Below are 19,212 nucleotides of genomic sequence, written 5' to 3' on the forward strand. Positions count from 1 at the left end.
CATACTTGACCATTCATAGGTCCGCATTCAAATCAAGATATTTGATCCGATTGACCGTCGACTGGTGCCAATCGAAAACCTTGATATAGATAAAATATAAGAGCTTGAGCCTAATAACTATACATGAAAATTACATCAGTGCGTCCAATTCTCTATTCTGGTTAACTGAGCAGTCCGAATTAGGGTTAATATTCTCAGCTGAGATAAGACCGTGTTTGCATAGTTTGCATCTCTTATCAACCACTCGCGAAAAGTTTCATCTCCGCCGAATTTCGTTCTATGTTGGTCGGTCGGCCTTTGATGTCAATTCATGATGGCACTACGAGCATACGACAATTGATTATAATGGAACCCAAGAGTCTTTCTTCCAATTGGAAGAAACTTCAACTTACTCTCAAGGGAAGCACGACCTCCATAGAAAAGAAAGATACACGGCCGCCGCAAAATGGCTTAAAGCGGAAAAGAGTTGAAGCGGTAATTGAGAAGAAAGTGGACAGACCAAGAAAATTCTCGAGAGTGAAAAGCATGACCGACACAGTCGATGTCAAAGCGCCGGGACGAGAGCGACGTCGATCCTTGGGAGCTACCGCAATACCAGCTGCCAAAGTGGTAGAAAAGAAAGGACCTCGTGATGGGAAAGTAAATGAAGGACTCAACGAGACGTGAGTAAACCATCGTTGACTTTTCTAGTGTTTGTTACTGTTTTAACGACTTGATACAGAGCCGAAATAGGAAAATACGTCGCAATCGACTGTGAAATGGTCGGAGTTGGCCCTGACCCGGACAACGAATCTGCCCTCGCTCGAGTTAGTATTGTGAATTGGAACGGCGACCAAGTCTACGACTCCTTTGTACGACCGAAAGAGAAAGTGACCGACTGGAGGACACATGTCAGTGGCATAGAACCGAAACATATGATCGAAGCCCGCTCTCTCGAAGATGTCCAAAAGGACGTTGCGCAGATATTAGAGGACACAATACTAGTCGGCCATGCAGTTCGCAACGACTTGGAAGCTTTGATGTTGAGTCATCCGAAGCGTGATATTCGTGACACAAGCAAGTACCCTCCATATCGTAAAATTGCGGGCGGAGGGTCGCCACGACTGAAACTGCTCGCATCTGAGTTTCTCGGACTCAAGATTCAGGACGGAGCTCATTCCAGTGTGGAAGATGCAAGAGCTACAATGCTTCTTTTTCGAAGAGACAAGGAAGGAATTGAGAAAGAGCATGCGAAGAAGTGGCCAGTACGTGTAACAACTGTTGTTGCCGAGGGAGAAGAAGGTGCTCAAGCGAAGAAGAAAAGGAAGCCCAGAAAGAAGACCCGCAAGAGGTGATTGATATCCTTTATCGGTTTTTGCAGCTTGACTTGATTCACATTTATCAGCGATACCATCTTTGATTGTTTAAATGCATAGCGTGCTTCAAGGTCATTTGGTTAGTCATGGCTATTTCAGATTGAACTGTTATCATTATAATTGTCTCGCGTTGTACCTATCGTTTGAATGGTCATTGCATGCCCCAAAGGAGTTGTTTGACATTGGGATTGTGAGGCACAAATTGGGCTAGGAGAGCATGCAGCTAGATGCCTTCACTTTCAGCATCCCAGACCAACCCGCCTCCCCATTCTCTCCAACAATATCTCGATCAAACATGATGAAATTAGCATATTTGCCAACCTTGATGCTTCCGCTCAAATCGCTGATTTTTACAGATGTAGACTCATTATTCGTCAATTTTCCAAAAATAAATTATGGTCTTAAGTGAGATTTGGTAGAAGCCTATTCATTCGTTAACTTTCTTATCGATAATTTCAATGTATGATTGCGGCCTCAGGCATCAAAAGAAGGGGACAGGACGCGTCGCGTCCCGCGTTCATCGAGATGGACTTAATCATTCTACGCCTTCTGCTCAAGTCTCTGAACTTTACAGACCTAATTTTCCACCGAAAATACAATGATGCTTGCACTTCGCTCGGCCCCGAAATCCTCCAATTCCAACGAGACACTGACAGGGCACTGTACGCCCAATATACTCCCATGTCGAATTCACTACGACGGGCCCATTGACGCTACTAAACGGCATTGGCACATCGTTAAGGATGAGAAGGGTATACTATACTCCTATTTTAGGGTTCGTGATCAGTGCTGATAGTCTTATATAGAAGACAAACAAACCTCTTACTTTCGTGGCCGCAAGTTGCAAGGCAGGCTCGTCCAGCTGCCGGAGGGCTATGAAGGTGGGCCAGGATCTAGACGTCCTATAAACGACTGAAACTAACAAATTATTGCCTGAATATAGGAGTAGTCGCATCACCAACGGACCGTCTCGTTCCAGGTAACGGAAATCGCAACATAGAGAATGAGCTGCTCGAAGAACCCGTCAAAATTCTCGAATCCCAGGCTACATTTGACAATTTTGTCGTTTGGGGTCACGAGATCCCGCCTGCTGCCGATGATACGTTCGTGAAAGGGGTGGATGAGTGGATAAAACTCGCGGAAGCAGTATGGATTTGACTATTCTTCCTAGCCTTGCATATATTAATTCTTTACAGATGCATGGAGAATCCCAAACCCCGGAAAAGACTACGAAAGTCTAAGTCAATTGGAGGTTCTGCAAACCAATCTTGCGGGACTCTAATGACTTGTTGCATCCGTTCAATTTGCCTCGACGTTGGATCAATCCTGAAATCGCGTCGGTCAATACTTTAAGGTCATTTTGAGGGTTTAGCCTCTGCAAGCTTGGTGAAAACTGAGAATGCCAGACCACATCTTGATTGTTGATCATCATTTACCCCTGATCCAAGTCATCAACACATGCGCCTCCTATCAATAAATGCTCACGCCAGAATTCCCCAGCTTTCGATCGTTAGTATGAAGGTTGATTGATGCTGGCCTACGTCTGAGATGTATCAGGCGCGTTCTACGTTCGGCGCCCCTGAGGAGCAAGTCTATCTATTATGTCCGGAAAAGCGTGACATATAGAGCCTGCTTCTTTCTCCACTCCTTCGAGGCTGGTACAAACCAAGACACACAGCTATGTGTGATGGCCTTCAATTCTGTTTATCATTTTAAACAAGCGTATCTCAACTGTGCGCATGGTTCAGGAGAGTCTGTGTCTGCCTCTTGGACAGGCTATCTGAATGTTGAGAATATGGTTCATCGTCTAGAATCGATGTTCTGTACTTACACTGGGCTCACTTTTGAGGTCAATATAGAGTTATGTCGATCAAATATATGCTCAATAGAGTAATTAATCTTCGCTGTCGCTTTTGATTTTAGTTCGGATCTATAAGTATGAGAGTATACTTCTMAAGCCAATACGTAGTTCCTGAAAATAAGGCATGAATATCAATCAGGGTTAGGGTAGCGGATAGATCTCACTTCAACCGACTTGGACTTTTCATACCCTGCACCTTTTCCAGCACAATGTACTGATTGAGAAGCAAAGCTACTTCAGCAATATTATTATACCTGTATGGAGAGGAGAACCAAGCGATGAAGGGTAGATCGTCAATCATCTACCAGAATTCCCAGCAATTAGTCTTTTTAATCGACATTCCATCCTCAATCGAAATAGCTCAGATCGCATTTCCCACTTCCTCCTCAGTTTACGATGCCGAGCACAATGCTTTAAAATCAACACCATCAAATAACCGATACAAACGAATATTCTCTTCAAAGCCCCTAGAGCATCCGTACCCATCACCACCAGAGCCGAAGAGTGATGCTGCTCGTGCTCGACTGTTTTCCCGAATCCCGGAATCGGAGATCTTGTTTCATGGGAGCATTTCATCCTTTGTTGAAAATGGTATAGATGAGATACGACAAGGGCTAGGAGAACTGAAATGGTGTGGACCTAGAGGAATCAGTAGTGATGCTATTGATGGTAGGATAGTAGGCGAACAGGACGCCATAGTCGAGCCAGCAAGGAAGAAAAGAAAAGCAGATCTGTCAGCTGGCTATGCATACAGTGTGATGAAAGAACCTCCATTGATACTCTCACCGTCATCCGTTAATGATTTCACGGGTCTGGCGGATCTTCATGGCATTTGGGTCAAGAATCCTTCCACCCTGGAAGCAGCTACGCTGCAAGTCAATGAGCCTACTACAGGTACTACGACGAGATACGCTATCCCTCCAGGATCATCTTTTATTATAGGCAACCTAACAGCCAGCAAATCATATTCAGAATCCAATGTTTCTCCCATTTCGGGATTACCGTCAACTGAAAAGTTCAATATCATCCTCTTCGACCCTCCATGGCCTAATCGATCTGTACGTCGGTCATCACAGTATCTTACCCATGGCTACCTAGAGATGGACTCATTGGTAGCAACAATGCAGCAAACTATCCTATCGCATCTCAGATTCGGAGATGAAAGCGCAATAGTAGGTATATGGACTACCAACAATGCGAAATCGCGTCAAGCTGCGTATGATGCTTTTTCGAGTACAGGTCTTGGGGTCAGCGAAATTTGGGTTTGGATCAAAACTACTGAGAATGGCGAGCTGGTCTCGCCGTTGGGAGGACTATGGCGGAAGCCATATGAAGTACTGTTTCTGGGAAGACCCAAGAAGAATCCAGAAAAGGCACACAAAGGAGAACCTCTCAAGCGGGTTATTGCCGCTGTACCTGATGAGCATTCGAGGAAACCGAACCTCAAAGAAATGTTGGAAATATTGTTTTTTCGCGTCGAAGAGAAGGAGGTACGAGATACCCCAAGAAATAACAAACAATACACCGCTCTGGAAGTTTTTGCTAGAAATCTGACGGCCGGATGGTGTGCTTGTGGAAACGATGTCCTCAAATTCAATGCTGATCAATGGTGGTATCAACCTTGATGCAATATGTAGCAAAACTAGCTATACAATCTCAAATGAAAGCACCTCCCAACGCCCGCCGAGCAGATGATGATTTATATCATAGAGAAAGCAATGGAGATCAATCAAAGACCGGCCCCAGACTGACCAAACTGAACCTCAAATCCCCATGGCCACCTTCCGTCTCTTTCTTCAGAAATTGTCTTGGTCCCAATTCCAATGCAGTCTCACTAAGAACATCCTCCTCGGGCCCCAACTTTCCTCTCTGTAAAGGTCCCTTTCGACGTCCATCCAATTCCCACAAGTTCCCATCCTTGCCCTTCACGAAGGCGACAAAATGCAAATCGACTTGATCTTCGGCATCTGGTGCAGTGGTATCGCCTAGTTTCGCGGCATCGGCATGCGCAGCCTCCAGAGCTTTACTTTCATACAACAAATCTGCTCGTTGGAGCGGTTTCAAAGGTTCAGCTTCTTGCAGCAGATTTTCCAGATCTGAACCGGGCAGGACACTTTTCCGAACCTCGCCATTGCTAACGGCATGTAATAAGCCGATGAGGCCGCATGCGTTGCGGATGGTTTGTTTGAACCAGATTACAGGCTCATCGGGTCCTGTTCCGTCGTACTCCGGTAAGGGCGTGTCTTCAGCGATGCGCGAGGCTTCGTATGCTTTGGAGACGGGGAAGACGAGGAGTAGAGCGTGGGCGGGGCGAGGGACGAAGGCGAGGAGATCGGGTTCGTCGATGGAGTAGACATCGCTGAATCCGAAGGATGCTGGGAGACCGAGTTGATGGACGAGATGTGACATCACTTCCGGGTTGTTTTCTGTTGTTTTCAAAGTTGTCTCTTTAGTTGATGATATTGTATGTTGAATGTCTGACTTACCTAGAGGCACAAAGGCCTTTTTATCGTTGGGGACATCTGGATTTTCTGCCATTTTGTTTTCTTCTTGGTAACGGATGTTGTCGATGAGTTTCGTAGAAGAATGGTTACTGAAAACGATAAACGATAAGATGCGGGGAAGCCGTGCTTGTTTAGCCGCCTATTTACAGCGGCCAACCCCGCGAATTATAAGGTAAGAAGCATCGTCGATACTCTTTGTTTTTATTCTAGATGATCTTGATTCTAAGTATTTAAGAAAGGAATTCTAATATTCTAACTTTATTTGTGTAACTTCTGCTCAATCTTTAGCATGTCGCCTTTCTTCAGTGGCTCATAGACTGTGCTCCACAGCTCACTCGCTTCCCCCAAGAAATACGACAAACTCGCATCAGCCATACCGGCTTCATCATCTCCAGCAATGGCTTCAAGCTGCCCGATGATATTCTCCAAGCCGAATGCCTTTCCGACAGCTTGTGTCGAGCCCGCCTCCAGCATAACATTGACAATATGTACATGGAAATGATAGTATGTCGGCTGATAATGAACGTACATCTTCAACTGATCTGCCTCAATTTGACCTGCATACGTCTTGACGGTAGCGTCCATGATTCTTTGTCGCAAATACTTGAGCCAAGGAATGTGTTTTCGCTTCAGGTCGCGTAGTGACCATATATCTCGACGTTCAACCAGTGCAAGTAGGTGCATTGAGCTGATTGTCTTTCGATCCCAATTGAGATCGGGCAGCATCAAGAATCCATCTTCATCAGGATTGGTACCCTTGTCTCGAAGAATGACATCTTCTTGCTCTGTGCGACCCTCGAGAATGTTGAACACCCAGTTTAGTCTTCCTTCCTCGCGCTTCTGCTGCATATATGGGCGGATATAGTCTTTGTAGATTTGAGGAGTCTCCGTAACCATGCGCACAGTCTGAGCAGAATACTTTCTGATATGTTGAGCTGTGCATGGCCAAATGAGGTTTATTTTGAGATCCGGTGGACTGTTTGCGTCGCTAGTGGATGGCGGTGACGAGTTTGCCATATACCATTTGTAGATGTCATTATCGCCTAGGTTGCGCACTTGAGATATGCTCGAATGAAATGCTTTCAGGACTTCAAGAGACTCTGTTGCAAACGCTGCACGTTCGGCAATGAGGATGCCTTGCTTGCCGTCGATGTGGCCGAGCAGTGAAATTCGACGGTCACTCTGATCTTTGCATGGCGTTAGTGAAGGCACACGAAGAATGATGTGAAAGTAAATTGAGACAGCATGTGGGTGAGACTACGTAGGCTCACCTTGATTGAGCAGTTTCTCAATCTGGAACCGAGGAATGAGCGATTCTGCTACAGATTTATCTTCCATTGTGAGTGAATCAATACACGAGTAGATGGTCGCTTGCTAGAACGTAAGCCCAAAGGATATCCTCGAGAAAAAGAGAGAGTTGAATGATGAAAGTTGTTGGGCGACAAAAGTATGTCTGCTTATCGATAAGCGATAAGATAAGATGGTACCTGGCCCTAACCGCTTTGGGTAACTCTTGCCTCTGGAGGAAGGAGCTGGTTACCTGCTTCCTTTCCTCTTTCTCACTCACTCACTCACACTCTCATTCATCCCTCATCTCTCACCTCGAGAGCATTTATGCAGTCAGAACTGACGCCTGCTCGAGGAAGGAAACCCTTCGAGTACATCACTTAGCAAAGCACCGGGTTACCATATTATTCAAGCTGGGTGGAGCCTATCAGTCATCCCCCTTGCCTGGGCTGTCCTTATAACCTACCACGACTTCATGTCCCGGGTATTCGAGGACGCTGAACATGTCACCCTCCAATATCTAATCGCGGGTCTTTTACCCATCGTCTTGCTCCGCGGCACAGTCGTTCTGTGGATCATTGGATTCATTTCCTGGCGGCGCAATTTGAAGAGAATCTCACAATCCCTACACCATACTTCGATCTTCACAGGGTGCTCTACGGCAGCATTCGCACAAATCTGCATCTACATTCATCCCGCTTCGGATATTGGTATCGCGGGTTATTTGGCCCGGTCTCTCGGTACTGCACACATTGGACTACTTCTTGGTGCACTGATTTCCCTATCCGTGTTTGATACGGCGAGGATCTCCCACTACCACTCGATCGGTCCATGTGCCTTCGTATGTGTGCTAGAAGCACTCCTCAAAGTCATAAACTCAACACTCTGCGTCACCAGGTGTTGTGTCGACAGTAGAAAGAAAGACGAAGACGGATTGAAAAGGGTGGGGAGGCTTCTCTCAATACAGATCTGGGACTTGACTCTCGTCTTCGTAGCATTCTGGTAAAATTCTCGTTTCTCAAATCATAGGTGAAGTATGCCTGATTCTGGCCAGTCTTCACCTTACTTGACTTATGGTTGTACAGGATGCCTACTGATACCATTAAGCGAACAAAGAGGTAGAAGTGACCTAGAGTTTGGTATTATCGATGTAGATGCCAATTTAGTAAACACAAAACCGAGTATAACCGCTGACGCGCTCATTTGCGGGCCAGACGGTCCAATAGTTAACAAATGATGATGGTATGTTGTATCGCACTCAGCCGCGGCCGCAGTGAAGGCCTCAAGGCTGTATCTCAAAATGGGGCGCAGTGCCACACGAGTTGCATGCACGCACCCACTTTGAGTTCTGCCTCAAGCGCACTAGAACTTCTATCGAATGATTCACGAATTGTTCGAGAAGATATTTATGCATGTGATTTATACAGTGCCTGATAAGGTGTTCGTTAGTGAGGAGGGTGGGTCAGGCTATGTCTGCAGAAACCCTAACTTGGCGATCCATAGTTAGTAGGTTGATTATGGAGGCTCAGTGCCGTGCCAGAGTGACGGGGAGTAAAGAAGATATTAAAATCAACCTCATGGGCAAGACAGACTTGAGAAATCAAATATAAAGTCGTGGAGATCCCCTCGACTGATTGTGATGTTCTTTAACATTGGCCTCAACCGCAATACATTACCAATTCGAGCAACAATTTCAACTTTCAAACTCAAGAGACTTCCCGACTCTTTCTATCTATACACATCAACTTAACCAAACACATTACCATCTGACTATGCCTCTCCTCCTTCCGCCTCCATCCCCCAGTATCGCAAGCAACAAACTCAAACTCTCAACCCTGACCTTCGTAACCTCCAACGCCGACAAGATCCGCGAAGTCACCTCCATCAGCAAGGACTATGGAATCACGGTCAATATCAGAAGTATTGATCTGCCAGAATTGCAAGGGTCCATTGAAGAGGTGGCCAGGGAGAAATGTCGCCAGGCTGCTTTGGCTGTATGTCCTAATACTCTCAGTCCCGATTTCATGTATTAACGTACTGATGAATCGGCACAGGTCAATGGTCCTGTTTTGATTGAGGATAGTGCAGTTATATTCCATGCCCTCAACGGGTTGCCTGGTCCTTATATGTATATTTCCCATCCTTCCGTTCTCCCAATTGTGCAACCCTGATATCCTGGTGAAACAGAAAATGGTTCTACCACTCCCTCGGACTCTCCGGTCTCAATCGCATCCTAGCCGGCCACGAAGACAAATCCGCCGCTGCAGTGTGCACGTTTGCATTCTCCTGGGGTCCTCGTCCGGCTCAGGAGGATAGTGACAGCAACAGCGACAGCGGCAATGATACCAGTAGTAATAGCGGTGAGCCGGAGGTGTTCCTTTTCCAAGGACGGAATGAAGGTCAGATCGTTCCTCAGAGGGGGGAATATGGGTTCGGTTAGTTAGTTCCTACAATTTTTGATGCCTGGGTTTACTAACATTAATCGAAAAAGCATATGATTTCATTTTCGAATATGAAGGCAAGACATATTCGGAACTCAAGCCGGAGGTCAAGAACCAAGTTTCGGATCGATCCAAGGCTTTAACCAAGTTTATAGATTGGTTGGCTAGCTAGCAAACTGGCATCTTATAAGTGCTTCATTATTTTGCTTACCAATATGTATTGTTATATGATAGAGATGATAGGTTTGGGTGGAATGGGTGGAAGTTGTTGCATTATGTACTTTCTACGAGATTAGTCGACCATTTGAAGCAGTTAATATTGCAATGTCCTAATATTCGACTCCGCCAATTCAAACTGATACTGTATGCATGAAAGATAAAAGTGGCAATAGAAGCAGTAAACTTGAATGGAAGAATTTAAAATTTTCGAATTTAATACATAAGAAAAAATCGATTCATGAAGACAAAATGACTTAATCTCAAAAATCGATATCATGTCCTTCATCTACACAAAGAAGAAATGGTAATATCAGAAACATCAAGAGACAAATAACTTCCAAACGAATGACCGTGAACAACTCATCATATCCCTGCCTCCTACCATACGATCCAGCGCCGGTTTGAAGTCAAGGCCGTAAGTAATACGAAAATAGAAGAAGAAAACGATTTTGCATACATGGAGAGACGATCGCTTTTGTATGATGGAAGATGTGAAGAGACAAGAATGAGAATGATTTTACAAACAAAGTCTATGTGGAGGAGATAAGAGCGTGTTGGGTTTCAAGAGCGGGTCCAGGACTTAGTGCTAATCAGATGTGTTAGTAAGGCAACAAATGGACCGTTACTGCGGATGAAGACTTACGCGTCCACGTCGACCAGCCCCAGCCTGGTTCGGGATGGCCTGAGCTTGGGGGTAATACTGAGGTGAATATTGGTACATCTGAGCCGGGTTCAGAACAGGGCTGAATTGAGGCGGCGCGAAGGCGGGCTGCTGTCCCAATATGGTGTTCGAGTTCACTTGAGACGGACCAGGCATTGCGCCAGCACCCGGAAGACCCCTCATACTATCCATGGCCCCAGCATATCCCTGATAGACGTTTCCGCCTATGTTTCCGGGATACATTCCAGTTTGGGAGATGCCACGCGATTGAAGATACGCTTGGTATTGCATTTGTTGCTGCGGCACAGAAAGCACGTTGTCCTGGCCGAAGCCTGGCCCAGCATTCATAGCACCGAGGCCATTCAGGCCGTTGGTAGCGCCCATGCCATTGGAAGCAAAGTCATAAGGCTGCTGCTCGCCTGGTCGGCCCATCGAGGGCCCATTTTCGATACCTGAGGGTGTGGCATACTGTGCACCAAATTGCCTGTCGACCTGTTGCTGATTTTGATAACTAGAGCTGGCCTGACGTGACGTAGGGCGGTGCTGTTTCTCGCCATTAGTAGCATGGCCAGTGCTTCCATCCCTTCCAGTATGATGATCACGAGAACTTGCGCGAGAAGAAAGGCCAACTTCATCCATAAGTCGTTTGTAGCCTTGGCTGGGGGTCGCTTTCAGTTTGGTCAAGACCTTGGACACGTTCTTGACAACCTCGGAACGCATTGATTCGTCAAAGAAAGGCGTAGTAAGGACTTTGAAGATCAATGTGGCGCCCGAACTAGGATCGCTGAGAATTCGCTCAAGAGCTTCATCGTTCGGACTAAAGAAGAGCGCCTTCAGCACAATCTCTCGTGCCTCGGGCTCGTTCCGCTGGTTGATGACTTTCAACACGGTCAAGTACGCAACTTTGTGGGTGCAGAGATGGACTAGGTGAGGGACGAGACGAGGAGCAAGTACAGTCCTTCGGCGTGGGAAGGTACAAGTATCGAGGAACCAAGTTAGTAGCAAGGCACCATTGGCGTTCGTAGCAAGCTGGACACTATGCAGGGCAATGGCGGCAGCAAGCATTCGTTGTTGATCCTTTGTAGCATGGTGGCTTTCTAAACAAGCACGCATAGCACGTGCACCGAAACGTCCTTGAGATACTTCCCACATCCTGGTAAGCATGGTCTCGAAGATAAAGTCGTTGTATGGACTGCCAAATCGCAAACAGCACTGCAGCACATAGTTGCCGTATTGATCGAGGAAAAGTGGGACTGTGTAGGGGCGCAGGTTATCTACAATGATTTGCATTTGATCGGGCGCTTTTGCAACGTCGATGATCTTCTGGGCTGCCCAGGTGCCGTTCTTGTGAACACCAATCTCGGCAAGATGTGGTGAAATTTGGAGCAGCATTTGTTCCTTTGTCTGCTCTGAGCAGAACTCAAACAACTTCTGAACAACGGTGTTTCCTAGGTAGTCTGATGAGAGTTCTGCTATTTCAGGCAACATGCCGTTGGCTGTTTCCTCAATTTCCTGCACAGAGCAAAGACCGTTGTCAATCCGCTTGCGAATGTCGCGAAGTTTTGGCGCATCGTGCATTCTTGCAGCACTTGGTTCGGGAACGGCAGGAATTTCGTCCTTGAATGCCTGGAAAGCTATTGATCTCTGTACACTAGCAGTAATCGCTTGAACATCTGCGTCAGTAGCCCCAAACTCCTGGACAATTTCGGCCATTTCCTGCTTCAGGTCTGCCAAGGGAGGGACCCGTGGCGTATCCGTACCAATCCGGTCTGGTTTTGTGGTATCAACAGCGCCGTGCTCTCCCAGAGCAGTATGTGGATCAGGCGTTGGCGAGAGATGCGTACCATTACCTCCAGGTGTTCCAGAGGCAGATGCACCTGGAACTTTAGCATAACCAATTCTGACAGGCCCAGCACCTGGGAAGATCTCTTTTCCGTTGAGTAGATTCTTCGCCTGAACGGCGCTCTCGAGACGCTCAAAGTTGACAAATCCGCAATTCTTATGAGTCAGAACTCGTGTCGACTCGATTTTGCCGTACATGCTGAAGATGGCATCCAAAGAAGTGACCGTTGTTGAGACCGGAATGCTTCCGATCCACAAAGCTCTGGTTGGACCTTCAATACTGCCCTCATCTGCGACTTCTGCCGGAGCTCGAGCATTCGGATTTGCGCCGTTTGCTCCACCGAGATGCATCATCTGAACCGCTTCGGAGAGCTCATCGTATTCACTTCCTTCGGCAATACCAAGATCCGCGGCGCTTATACTATTTTCCAATCGAGAGGGCGTTGCGAGATAATTGCGAATAGAAGAGCGTTGTGGTGGGGTATCAAGAATTCCGGCAGTGCGGGCGCGAGGACGGCTTGCGGAGGCATGGTTGGCAAAAGCCTGAACAGCAAGATTGTGTTGATGGATTTGCGCCTGAGTAGCAGCGAGTTGAGCGGCCGTCGCGGCAGCGGATGGAGTCAAACTTCCTGATGGCGCTTGGGGATAAGGAGAGCCGTATTCCTCATCGTCTTCGGCGTATTTCTCCTTTGCATTGACCGAGTAGGACCTAAATCTGTTGTTGCTCTTGATCATAGCAAGTTCTGCAAGAAGTGGGGGCAAAGAAGATTGCTGTTGCTGTTGTTGGAGTAAAGCTTCAACCGACGAGTGTGCCAGTGAAGAGTTGTGTTGATGTGGTGTTTCAGCCAATCCCAAGTAGTCGAGAGTCTTCACGTCGCTATCGGCCAGACCGCCACCTGAGAACGATGAGTGAGAAGGAGATGTCGGACCCTCCGAGGACCGAATGCTTGCCAAGGTTGAAGCTCGCTCTCGCCCTGATGCCCAGCTCGTGGAGAAAACAGAGGGACCAAACGGATTCGAAGAACCTAGAAAGCTATTTGGGCGCTGAGGCATTGAGCCCGCCCGCAGGCGAGACAAAACGGCCGTATTGGGGCCGGCGCCTGAAGTTACGGTTCTGCCGCTTGTATCAATACCGGACAGGCCTGGTGGACGAAACGGGCTCGTAGACGGGGTAGGCCTTGACGTTTTGGAGATCAGGGATGGTGCCTGGGAGGTGGCGCTCAGAGTGCCAACAGGCGGGAATCGCGATGGCACAGTGCCAGCTCTTGCCCTTCGCGCAGGGCTATTCAATGTAGGTTCAGAGGGAATCAAGTCGGGAAATCCATCTTGACTGGGGGATTCGGGAATATTCTCGCGCAAAGGCGTTGAGTGGCCACTCGTTGGAGGTCCCCAGATGCTTGTCGGAACACCTTCCTGGGCCTGGATTTCACGTGCTCTATATTGTGAGAGATCATAAGCATGTTGTTGAATACAAATGTCAAAATCCAAGCAGAGAAATGTGCTTACCGTTTTGAATATAGGCGAGTACCCAGCTCGTGAGAGGGGGATCCAGCCCCTATACGTGTGCTACCCAACGAACCTGGAGCATTTCCCAATCCGTTGGCGGTCCCGAACGGAGACTTGCCCAGATTTCCGGCCAACTCGTTTGGAGAGTTGCTACCCGTCGAGGTCCCTGACATTGGCTGAGAAACTGGGATGTAGTTGAGATTGAGATGGCCGTCTGGCCGCGAAACTGGGATCATTATAGATTATAGTAATATATGAACCGAGCTTATATAGCTGATGGTATTGTGTCCGCGTTGAATGAGAGACGGAGCGCTTCGACTGATGGTTCCGGAAGATCCTCGAGGTGGATTGCTCGGTAAAAACGGAAGGCGCTATGAAAACCCCATAAGATTATGATATGGCGTTCAAGGTTTTGCCAGTGTCAATCTGAGACGATGACTCTACTTGTATCCTCCAAATATCTGTCCACGAAGAATTTCGATGAAATCTATGCGTACTCCCAACCGGACGAAGCGGATGTATGCAAAGAACCAACCACGCAGTGGCGGATCTCTAGCACAAGATGCTAACTGCACAACACAGATTTATTTATTCGGATCGCACACGCACAGATTCGATTGTGATGGAATCAGGAACTGCAAAGTCGTTTGTGTCACGAGCTGCGGCTGTCCACGGCGAAAGACAAGGTCATGCGAAACCCGGGGAGCACACAGAAGGCAATTCCAGGCCGAATTAATGGAATTAGCGTTATTATAAGGTTATCCCTATAAAATAATCTCTCCGATACGGCAGATGATCAATTGTCGTCGAGACACAACCGTCGAGAGGAGTAACCGACAAAGAGCGTTTCGAGGAGTCGATGCGAAAGGACCGGACAGGGTGGCAGGAAGTGTGGAGAAAAAGGGAGCGCTGATGGAAAGCACGGAGGACGAAACGAATCAATGGATGAAGACAATTCTCCAGAAGAAAGATATTAATAGACTAATATTATCAAAGCCTCCAAGCTGAGGGAGATAGGGAAAGGAAGAGAACGGGATGGGAGGATAGAGGATAAGGAGAGGATAAGAAAGTGTCAAGGTAATATGAATGTCGTCGACCGTCGCCAGGAGAAGGAGCGAGAGAGACACTACTCAGCCCGTTGGACTAGGACCGCCCATAAGTACGACGCCGCCGGTACTGTAACGTAATTACCGTCTGTTTCCACACATTTAAGTTCGGCGTATGTTCGGTATCAATCATCCCCATTAGATAGAAAACCCGTCGTTACAGAGTCAATTTCAACTCTTTTGAAATGATATCAACAATTAGAGGAATGTTTGCATGAGATACGATTCCTGAAGCAGCGCATGCCAATCTGTTTCAAAAGACAGAGGTACTGCCATTGTAATGCGGAACTAGTACGTAGCGAGTAAGCTACTGGCTGAAATCCTCCGAGTCGTATCGTTAGCGTTATTACGATACGCGAATACTGTTGACAGTCACTGTTCCATGGTCCATGTCCCATGCACCTAAATGAAATCGAGTCTAGAGTAACATCTCAGACTTGATAGAGGCACTCGATACGAGAATTACCAAGATTCAATATGCATCAGCACGAATTTATCCGAGTCAGAAGATTCAGTAGTCGGTGAAATTCTGGAACAAATCTGAATCTGAGGATCAAGGCTCCCTCCGCAAGTTCGTTATGCATAGCGCTTGATGAGGGGGATCGTGTTTCAAGGAAATGCCGATCCACTAGACGATGACGATTGTCTGTCGAGACTCAGGCGAGGCGTGAATATCATCCTAATCATAGAAAGCCGGCTGATGTGTGTACTGCTATGGAGAGAAATTAGAACAGCGACAGTAAGGGGCTCAATGCATCCAGCACATGATTCGTCGACCTTTCCGGTCTATATTCTCTTGCGATCGCAGATCCGCAGGATCAGCTGCGTGTACACAGACATCAAGATTCAATCAGAAGACCTCCTCTCGAGATATGTGCCCTTCGTAGTACGGTAGTTGAGAGAATGAGAAATGACGCAGGCCTGAATCCGTCGTAGCAGCCCCACAAATGATATGTTTCTGTTTCTGTTTTGCAGCTGTCACGGAACACCGCTAGGTACGTAGTTAGGAAGCAAGATCCAGGGACGGCCGTATTTTACCCCGTACTTCACTACTTTATCGTATGCTTATTTTCTCTCCAGTAATTTTGGCCAACCGACTCTCCCCACCTACTGCTGTCTGAAACGAATTATCGACTCGTCCTCCTATGAATAAAAATAGGCTTGCCTGGTTTGGGTACCTGCATTAGTTGAAACCTGAATCGTTGATTATGTAAGTTTTACGGCTATGATATGGTCACGTGCTAGAAGTGCCGTCGCGAAGTCATGTGATTCGGCGGCTGCCAAGACATCAAGCCTCGACACCTTGACGCGGAGCCAATTTAATGCTTCCAGGTTCTGATAATCTTGCTTTAATTACACGCCGCTCGAAAAGTCGCACCCTAACGCCTCTATATTCGATCTAGAAGAGCTTCACTGGGCTTGAGTATCGATATATAATACGGTCCACTTTTGTCGAATACTGAGGAGATTCGCGCAGTCGCGCAATCTTCATCAGACAGCAAAATGGCAACTCCAGATGAGACATCGTCCTTTACAGGGGCAGACACTTCTGAAGATGAAGTCGTCGAAACCCTTGTCGCTGGTCGACAGAAACGAAGCACAGCCGGCAGGAATATGTCGTCCTTGCTCGATGCAGCTGCCGACGACGATCTAACGCTTCTGTTTGCCGAAGACGAGAACGATGACGAGTTCGACGAGGTCGAAGGACCTGATGGTGAATTTGATGATCTGCGTTTAGACTCTTCTTCAGAAGACGAAGATGATCAGGGACCCAATGCGGCGGATGACGATCTGGAAGGGGAGAAGGAGCTGGAAAAACAAGCGAGGGTCGATCGGAAAAAGCGCAAAGCTCAGGAGTCCTTGAGACTTACGGCTCTACGTAAAAAAGTCAAGATAGATTCACCGGCCATGTCGAGTGTCTCTTCTGCGACCCCACGTCCGAAGAAAAAATCCGAACGAGTCTCTTGGCTACCGACGCCCGATGAAGGACCAGTTCGATCGTCTTCACGTCGCCAAACTATGAAGAATAAAGAACTTACACACGCTAGGTTGAAGGATAGTGAACAAAGACGGATAAAGCTCATTGCGAATATGGAAAAAGCTGCCGAGAGGAAGCAGAGACTGAAACCCAAAATCATGACCCAAGAGGAACGATTGGCCGAGGCAGCAAAGATTGAGCGGCTGAACAGTAAAAGCCTTAATCGGTGGGAGGAGATGGAGAAACGAAAGGCTGAAGAACGCAAGGCTAAGCTTGAAGCTCTACAAAATCGTCGTCTGGAGGGACCCGTCATGTCGTGGTGGAGTGGTATGGCCAAGTGGGTTAATGGAAAGTTGGTGCGTGTGGGCAATGTCGAAGTTCAGTCGAAAGCCGAGGAAAAGGAAATTGAGCGGAAAAAGAAGTCGAAGGATGCAGCACCGGACGCAGTCAAGACGGATTTAGTCCTCGTTCCTACAAGTTTGCCTACGGCTTCGACCGATGGAGAAGCTACAACTACACAACCAAGTGATACAAACACACAGGCACAGCAAAGTGAGAAATTGACAGGCGCTCAAGGATTTCTTGATGGTATTCACCAGTATGCGTCCGAACCTACAACACCAGCACCAGAGAAATTGGACCCAGAAAATGAAGCAGTTCCAGGATCTACGCCAGCTCTAGATAAAACGAGTGAGAAGACGCAGTCTAAACCTGAAAATGACGGAGCAGAGAATATCAAAGACGGAGATGCTGCGAACGTTGAACACGCCGGAGATGGTAATGATGAAGATACAACTATCGCAGCGGCAGATGAACAGCTGAAGACTGCGTTGGAAGCAGAAGGCGTTCAGCCTGATTCTAAMCCAGCCGATGGAGCAGAAGGACAGTCGGTACCAGAAGCGTCTGGTGCAGCAGGCTCGACGCAGGCAACAAAGCCAGAGAAACAGGTGGAGAAAATTGAAGCCTCAGAAACACAAACCGGGCAGGACACACTGTTGGTTACCGCACAAACTGATACAATTGTCAAACCCACGGTACATGATATACAGCCTGCTGCACCCTCTACTCTTCCTGTTTCAGAACAAACTGGGCAAGTCGATGTACCCATGCAAGACGTTACTCCAACGGAAGCAAATCAGTTCACACCCGCGGAGCCAACAGCAAGCGAAATTATAGCTGCAGCACGGCCCGAGGACATTGAAGAAACGGGTCGGAATCTACTTATACTAGAAAACTTTGACAATGCGACCATACAAAGCCGAGAGTATAGCATCTACTTCAACGTGAAGAAACCACCCCGTTTGACGAGTACGTTCTCCTCTATTCCGCAAAGAGGTTCTTACTAACAAGATGACAGAAATATCGCAACACCTCTGCCCGATCACATCTCAACTCTCGCGATACCGCGATCCAGACACGGGCCTCCCCTTTGCCAACGTCGTTGGGTATCGAGAAATTCGCAACCTGACCGAGCAAAAATACACATGGAGCGGAATGCTAGGATGCTATGTAGGTAGTGCAACGGTGGCGGCAAAGGGAGTCCCGGAACAATTCATTACAGGGGTGAAGCCGGAAAGGAAAGTTGAAGAGCCGACTGGCTCTGTTGACAAGGGTAAGGAAAAAGCTCAGAGTGAGGCTATGGAGGTGGACATGTCATAGGTGCTTGATTATTGATGTATTATACTTGCATGTGCGGCGTTTGACTAGATACCCAAATTAATCGTTTGACTGTTCTCCTAGATTGGTTTCTAGATTGGTTTCTAGATTGGTTACTGAAAACATGTAAACCCTAACCCTACTCGATCCTCAAAAACGAATAAAGTGATGCCTCACATTTTGTACTACCAAGAGCATTTCCCTCAAAAGCACCCATACAAATGACACCATACGAATGAGTGATTTTACGTGTCTCGCTACCCAGGTCCTTACTTGATCCCTACCCAGGGATATTGTACTCGCCATGTGATTGACGTCAACCACTGCTACGTACGTATACACCTTGCACTGTATGGCGGTGTAGTATCCACCAAGGTACGTCCACAGTGACATGACAGACATGACATGACAAGTGCTTTTAAAATAGAATCATGAGAACCATGGATGGAGCAGCTCTGGGTACCTTATTCCGTAGCATGTTCCAGGCGTTGATTCGGTCTGAATTCGTCGACGACGTATTCGTTTCTCCACAATACAGGAAAATTAAAGAAAAGAAAAGAAAATCAAAAAGCTTGAGAGCGCTCTTGTGTGCCGTCAAAGGTGGTACAATGTATGGAGAATGGTGGAGGTGATGTGTAACCGTAACCCTAACCCAGGCTGCGTTACCCCTCCACTCCACACCATCTTTTTTCGTTTTTCTGTTACAAGTTTTTATTCAGAAGATAAAAGTGGATGACAATGAAGAAAATGATCTGCCTACCGCACTCGTTCTAGAATCACACACTACAGGCAGCCC

General features: G+C 47.3%; 7 protein-coding genes across 7 annotated transcripts; 4 read left to right on the forward strand and 3 right to left on the reverse strand.

The window, feature by feature from the left end:
* Positions 1 to 525: 525 nt before the first annotated feature.
* On the forward strand, positions 526 to 1,334 carry BHQ10_007078 (uncharacterized protein; the record flags this gene model as incomplete). The annotated part of the gene is made up of 2 exons (XM_040879734.1): positions 526 to 662; positions 722 to 1,334. 2 exons carry the CDS (start codon positions 526 to 528, stop codon positions 1,332 to 1,334), a joined length of 750 nt encoding a protein of 249 aa, XP_040735582.1.
* Positions 1,335 to 1,953: 619 nt separating this feature from the next.
* Positions 1,954 to 4,841, forward strand: BHQ10_007079 (uncharacterized protein; the record flags this gene model as incomplete). The annotated part of the gene is made up of 4 exons (XM_040879735.1): positions 1,954 to 2,107; positions 2,162 to 2,236; positions 2,299 to 2,458; positions 3,971 to 4,841. The coding sequence occupies 4 exons, from the start codon at positions 1,954 to 1,956 to the stop codon at positions 4,839 to 4,841; spliced, it is 1,260 nt and encodes a 419-aa protein (XP_040735583.1).
* Positions 4,842 to 4,941: 100 nt separating this feature from the next.
* On the reverse strand, positions 4,942 to 5,754 carry BHQ10_007080 (uncharacterized protein; the record flags this gene model as incomplete). Its single annotated transcript, XM_040879737.1, has 2 exons — positions 4,942 to 5,642; positions 5,703 to 5,754. 2 exons carry the CDS (start codon positions 5,752 to 5,754, stop codon positions 4,942 to 4,944), a joined length of 753 nt encoding a protein of 250 aa, XP_040735584.1.
* A 224-nt stretch (positions 5,755 to 5,978) lies between these two features.
* Positions 5,979 to 7,058, reverse strand: BHQ10_007081 (uncharacterized protein; the record flags this gene model as incomplete). Its single annotated transcript, XM_040879738.1, has 2 exons — positions 5,979 to 6,907; positions 6,992 to 7,058. The coding sequence occupies 2 exons, from the start codon at positions 7,056 to 7,058 to the stop codon at positions 5,979 to 5,981; spliced, it is 996 nt and encodes a 331-aa protein (XP_040735585.1).
* Positions 7,059 to 8,779: 1,721 nt separating this feature from the next.
* Positions 8,780 to 9,620, forward strand: BHQ10_007082 (uncharacterized protein; the record flags this gene model as incomplete). Its single annotated transcript, XM_040879739.1, has 4 exons — positions 8,780 to 9,001; positions 9,062 to 9,135; positions 9,195 to 9,442; positions 9,499 to 9,620. 4 exons carry the CDS (start codon positions 8,780 to 8,782, stop codon positions 9,618 to 9,620), a joined length of 666 nt encoding a protein of 221 aa, XP_040735586.1.
* Positions 9,621 to 10,247: 627 nt separating this feature from the next.
* BHQ10_007083 (uncharacterized protein) lies at positions 10,248 to 13,912 on the reverse strand (the record flags this gene model as incomplete). Its single annotated transcript, XM_040879740.1, has 3 exons — positions 10,248 to 10,253; positions 10,311 to 13,605; positions 13,677 to 13,912. 3 exons carry the CDS (start codon positions 13,910 to 13,912, stop codon positions 10,248 to 10,250), a joined length of 3,537 nt encoding a protein of 1,178 aa, XP_040735587.1.
* Positions 13,913 to 16,285: 2,373 nt separating this feature from the next.
* Positions 16,286 to 18,419, forward strand: BHQ10_007084 (uncharacterized protein; the record flags this gene model as incomplete). The annotated part of the gene is made up of 2 exons (XM_040879741.1): positions 16,286 to 18,068; positions 18,118 to 18,419. 2 exons carry the CDS (start codon positions 16,286 to 16,288, stop codon positions 18,417 to 18,419), a joined length of 2,085 nt encoding a protein of 694 aa, XP_040735588.1.
* Positions 18,420 to 19,212: the final 793 nt, after the last annotated feature.

The sequence above is a fragment of the Talaromyces amestolkiae genome (genome assembly GCF_001896365.1).
Source record: "Talaromyces amestolkiae strain CIB chromosome Unknown scaffold14.1, whole genome shotgun sequence".
Classification (NCBI taxonomy): Eukaryota; Fungi; Ascomycota; class Eurotiomycetes; order Eurotiales; family Trichocomaceae; genus Talaromyces; species Talaromyces amestolkiae.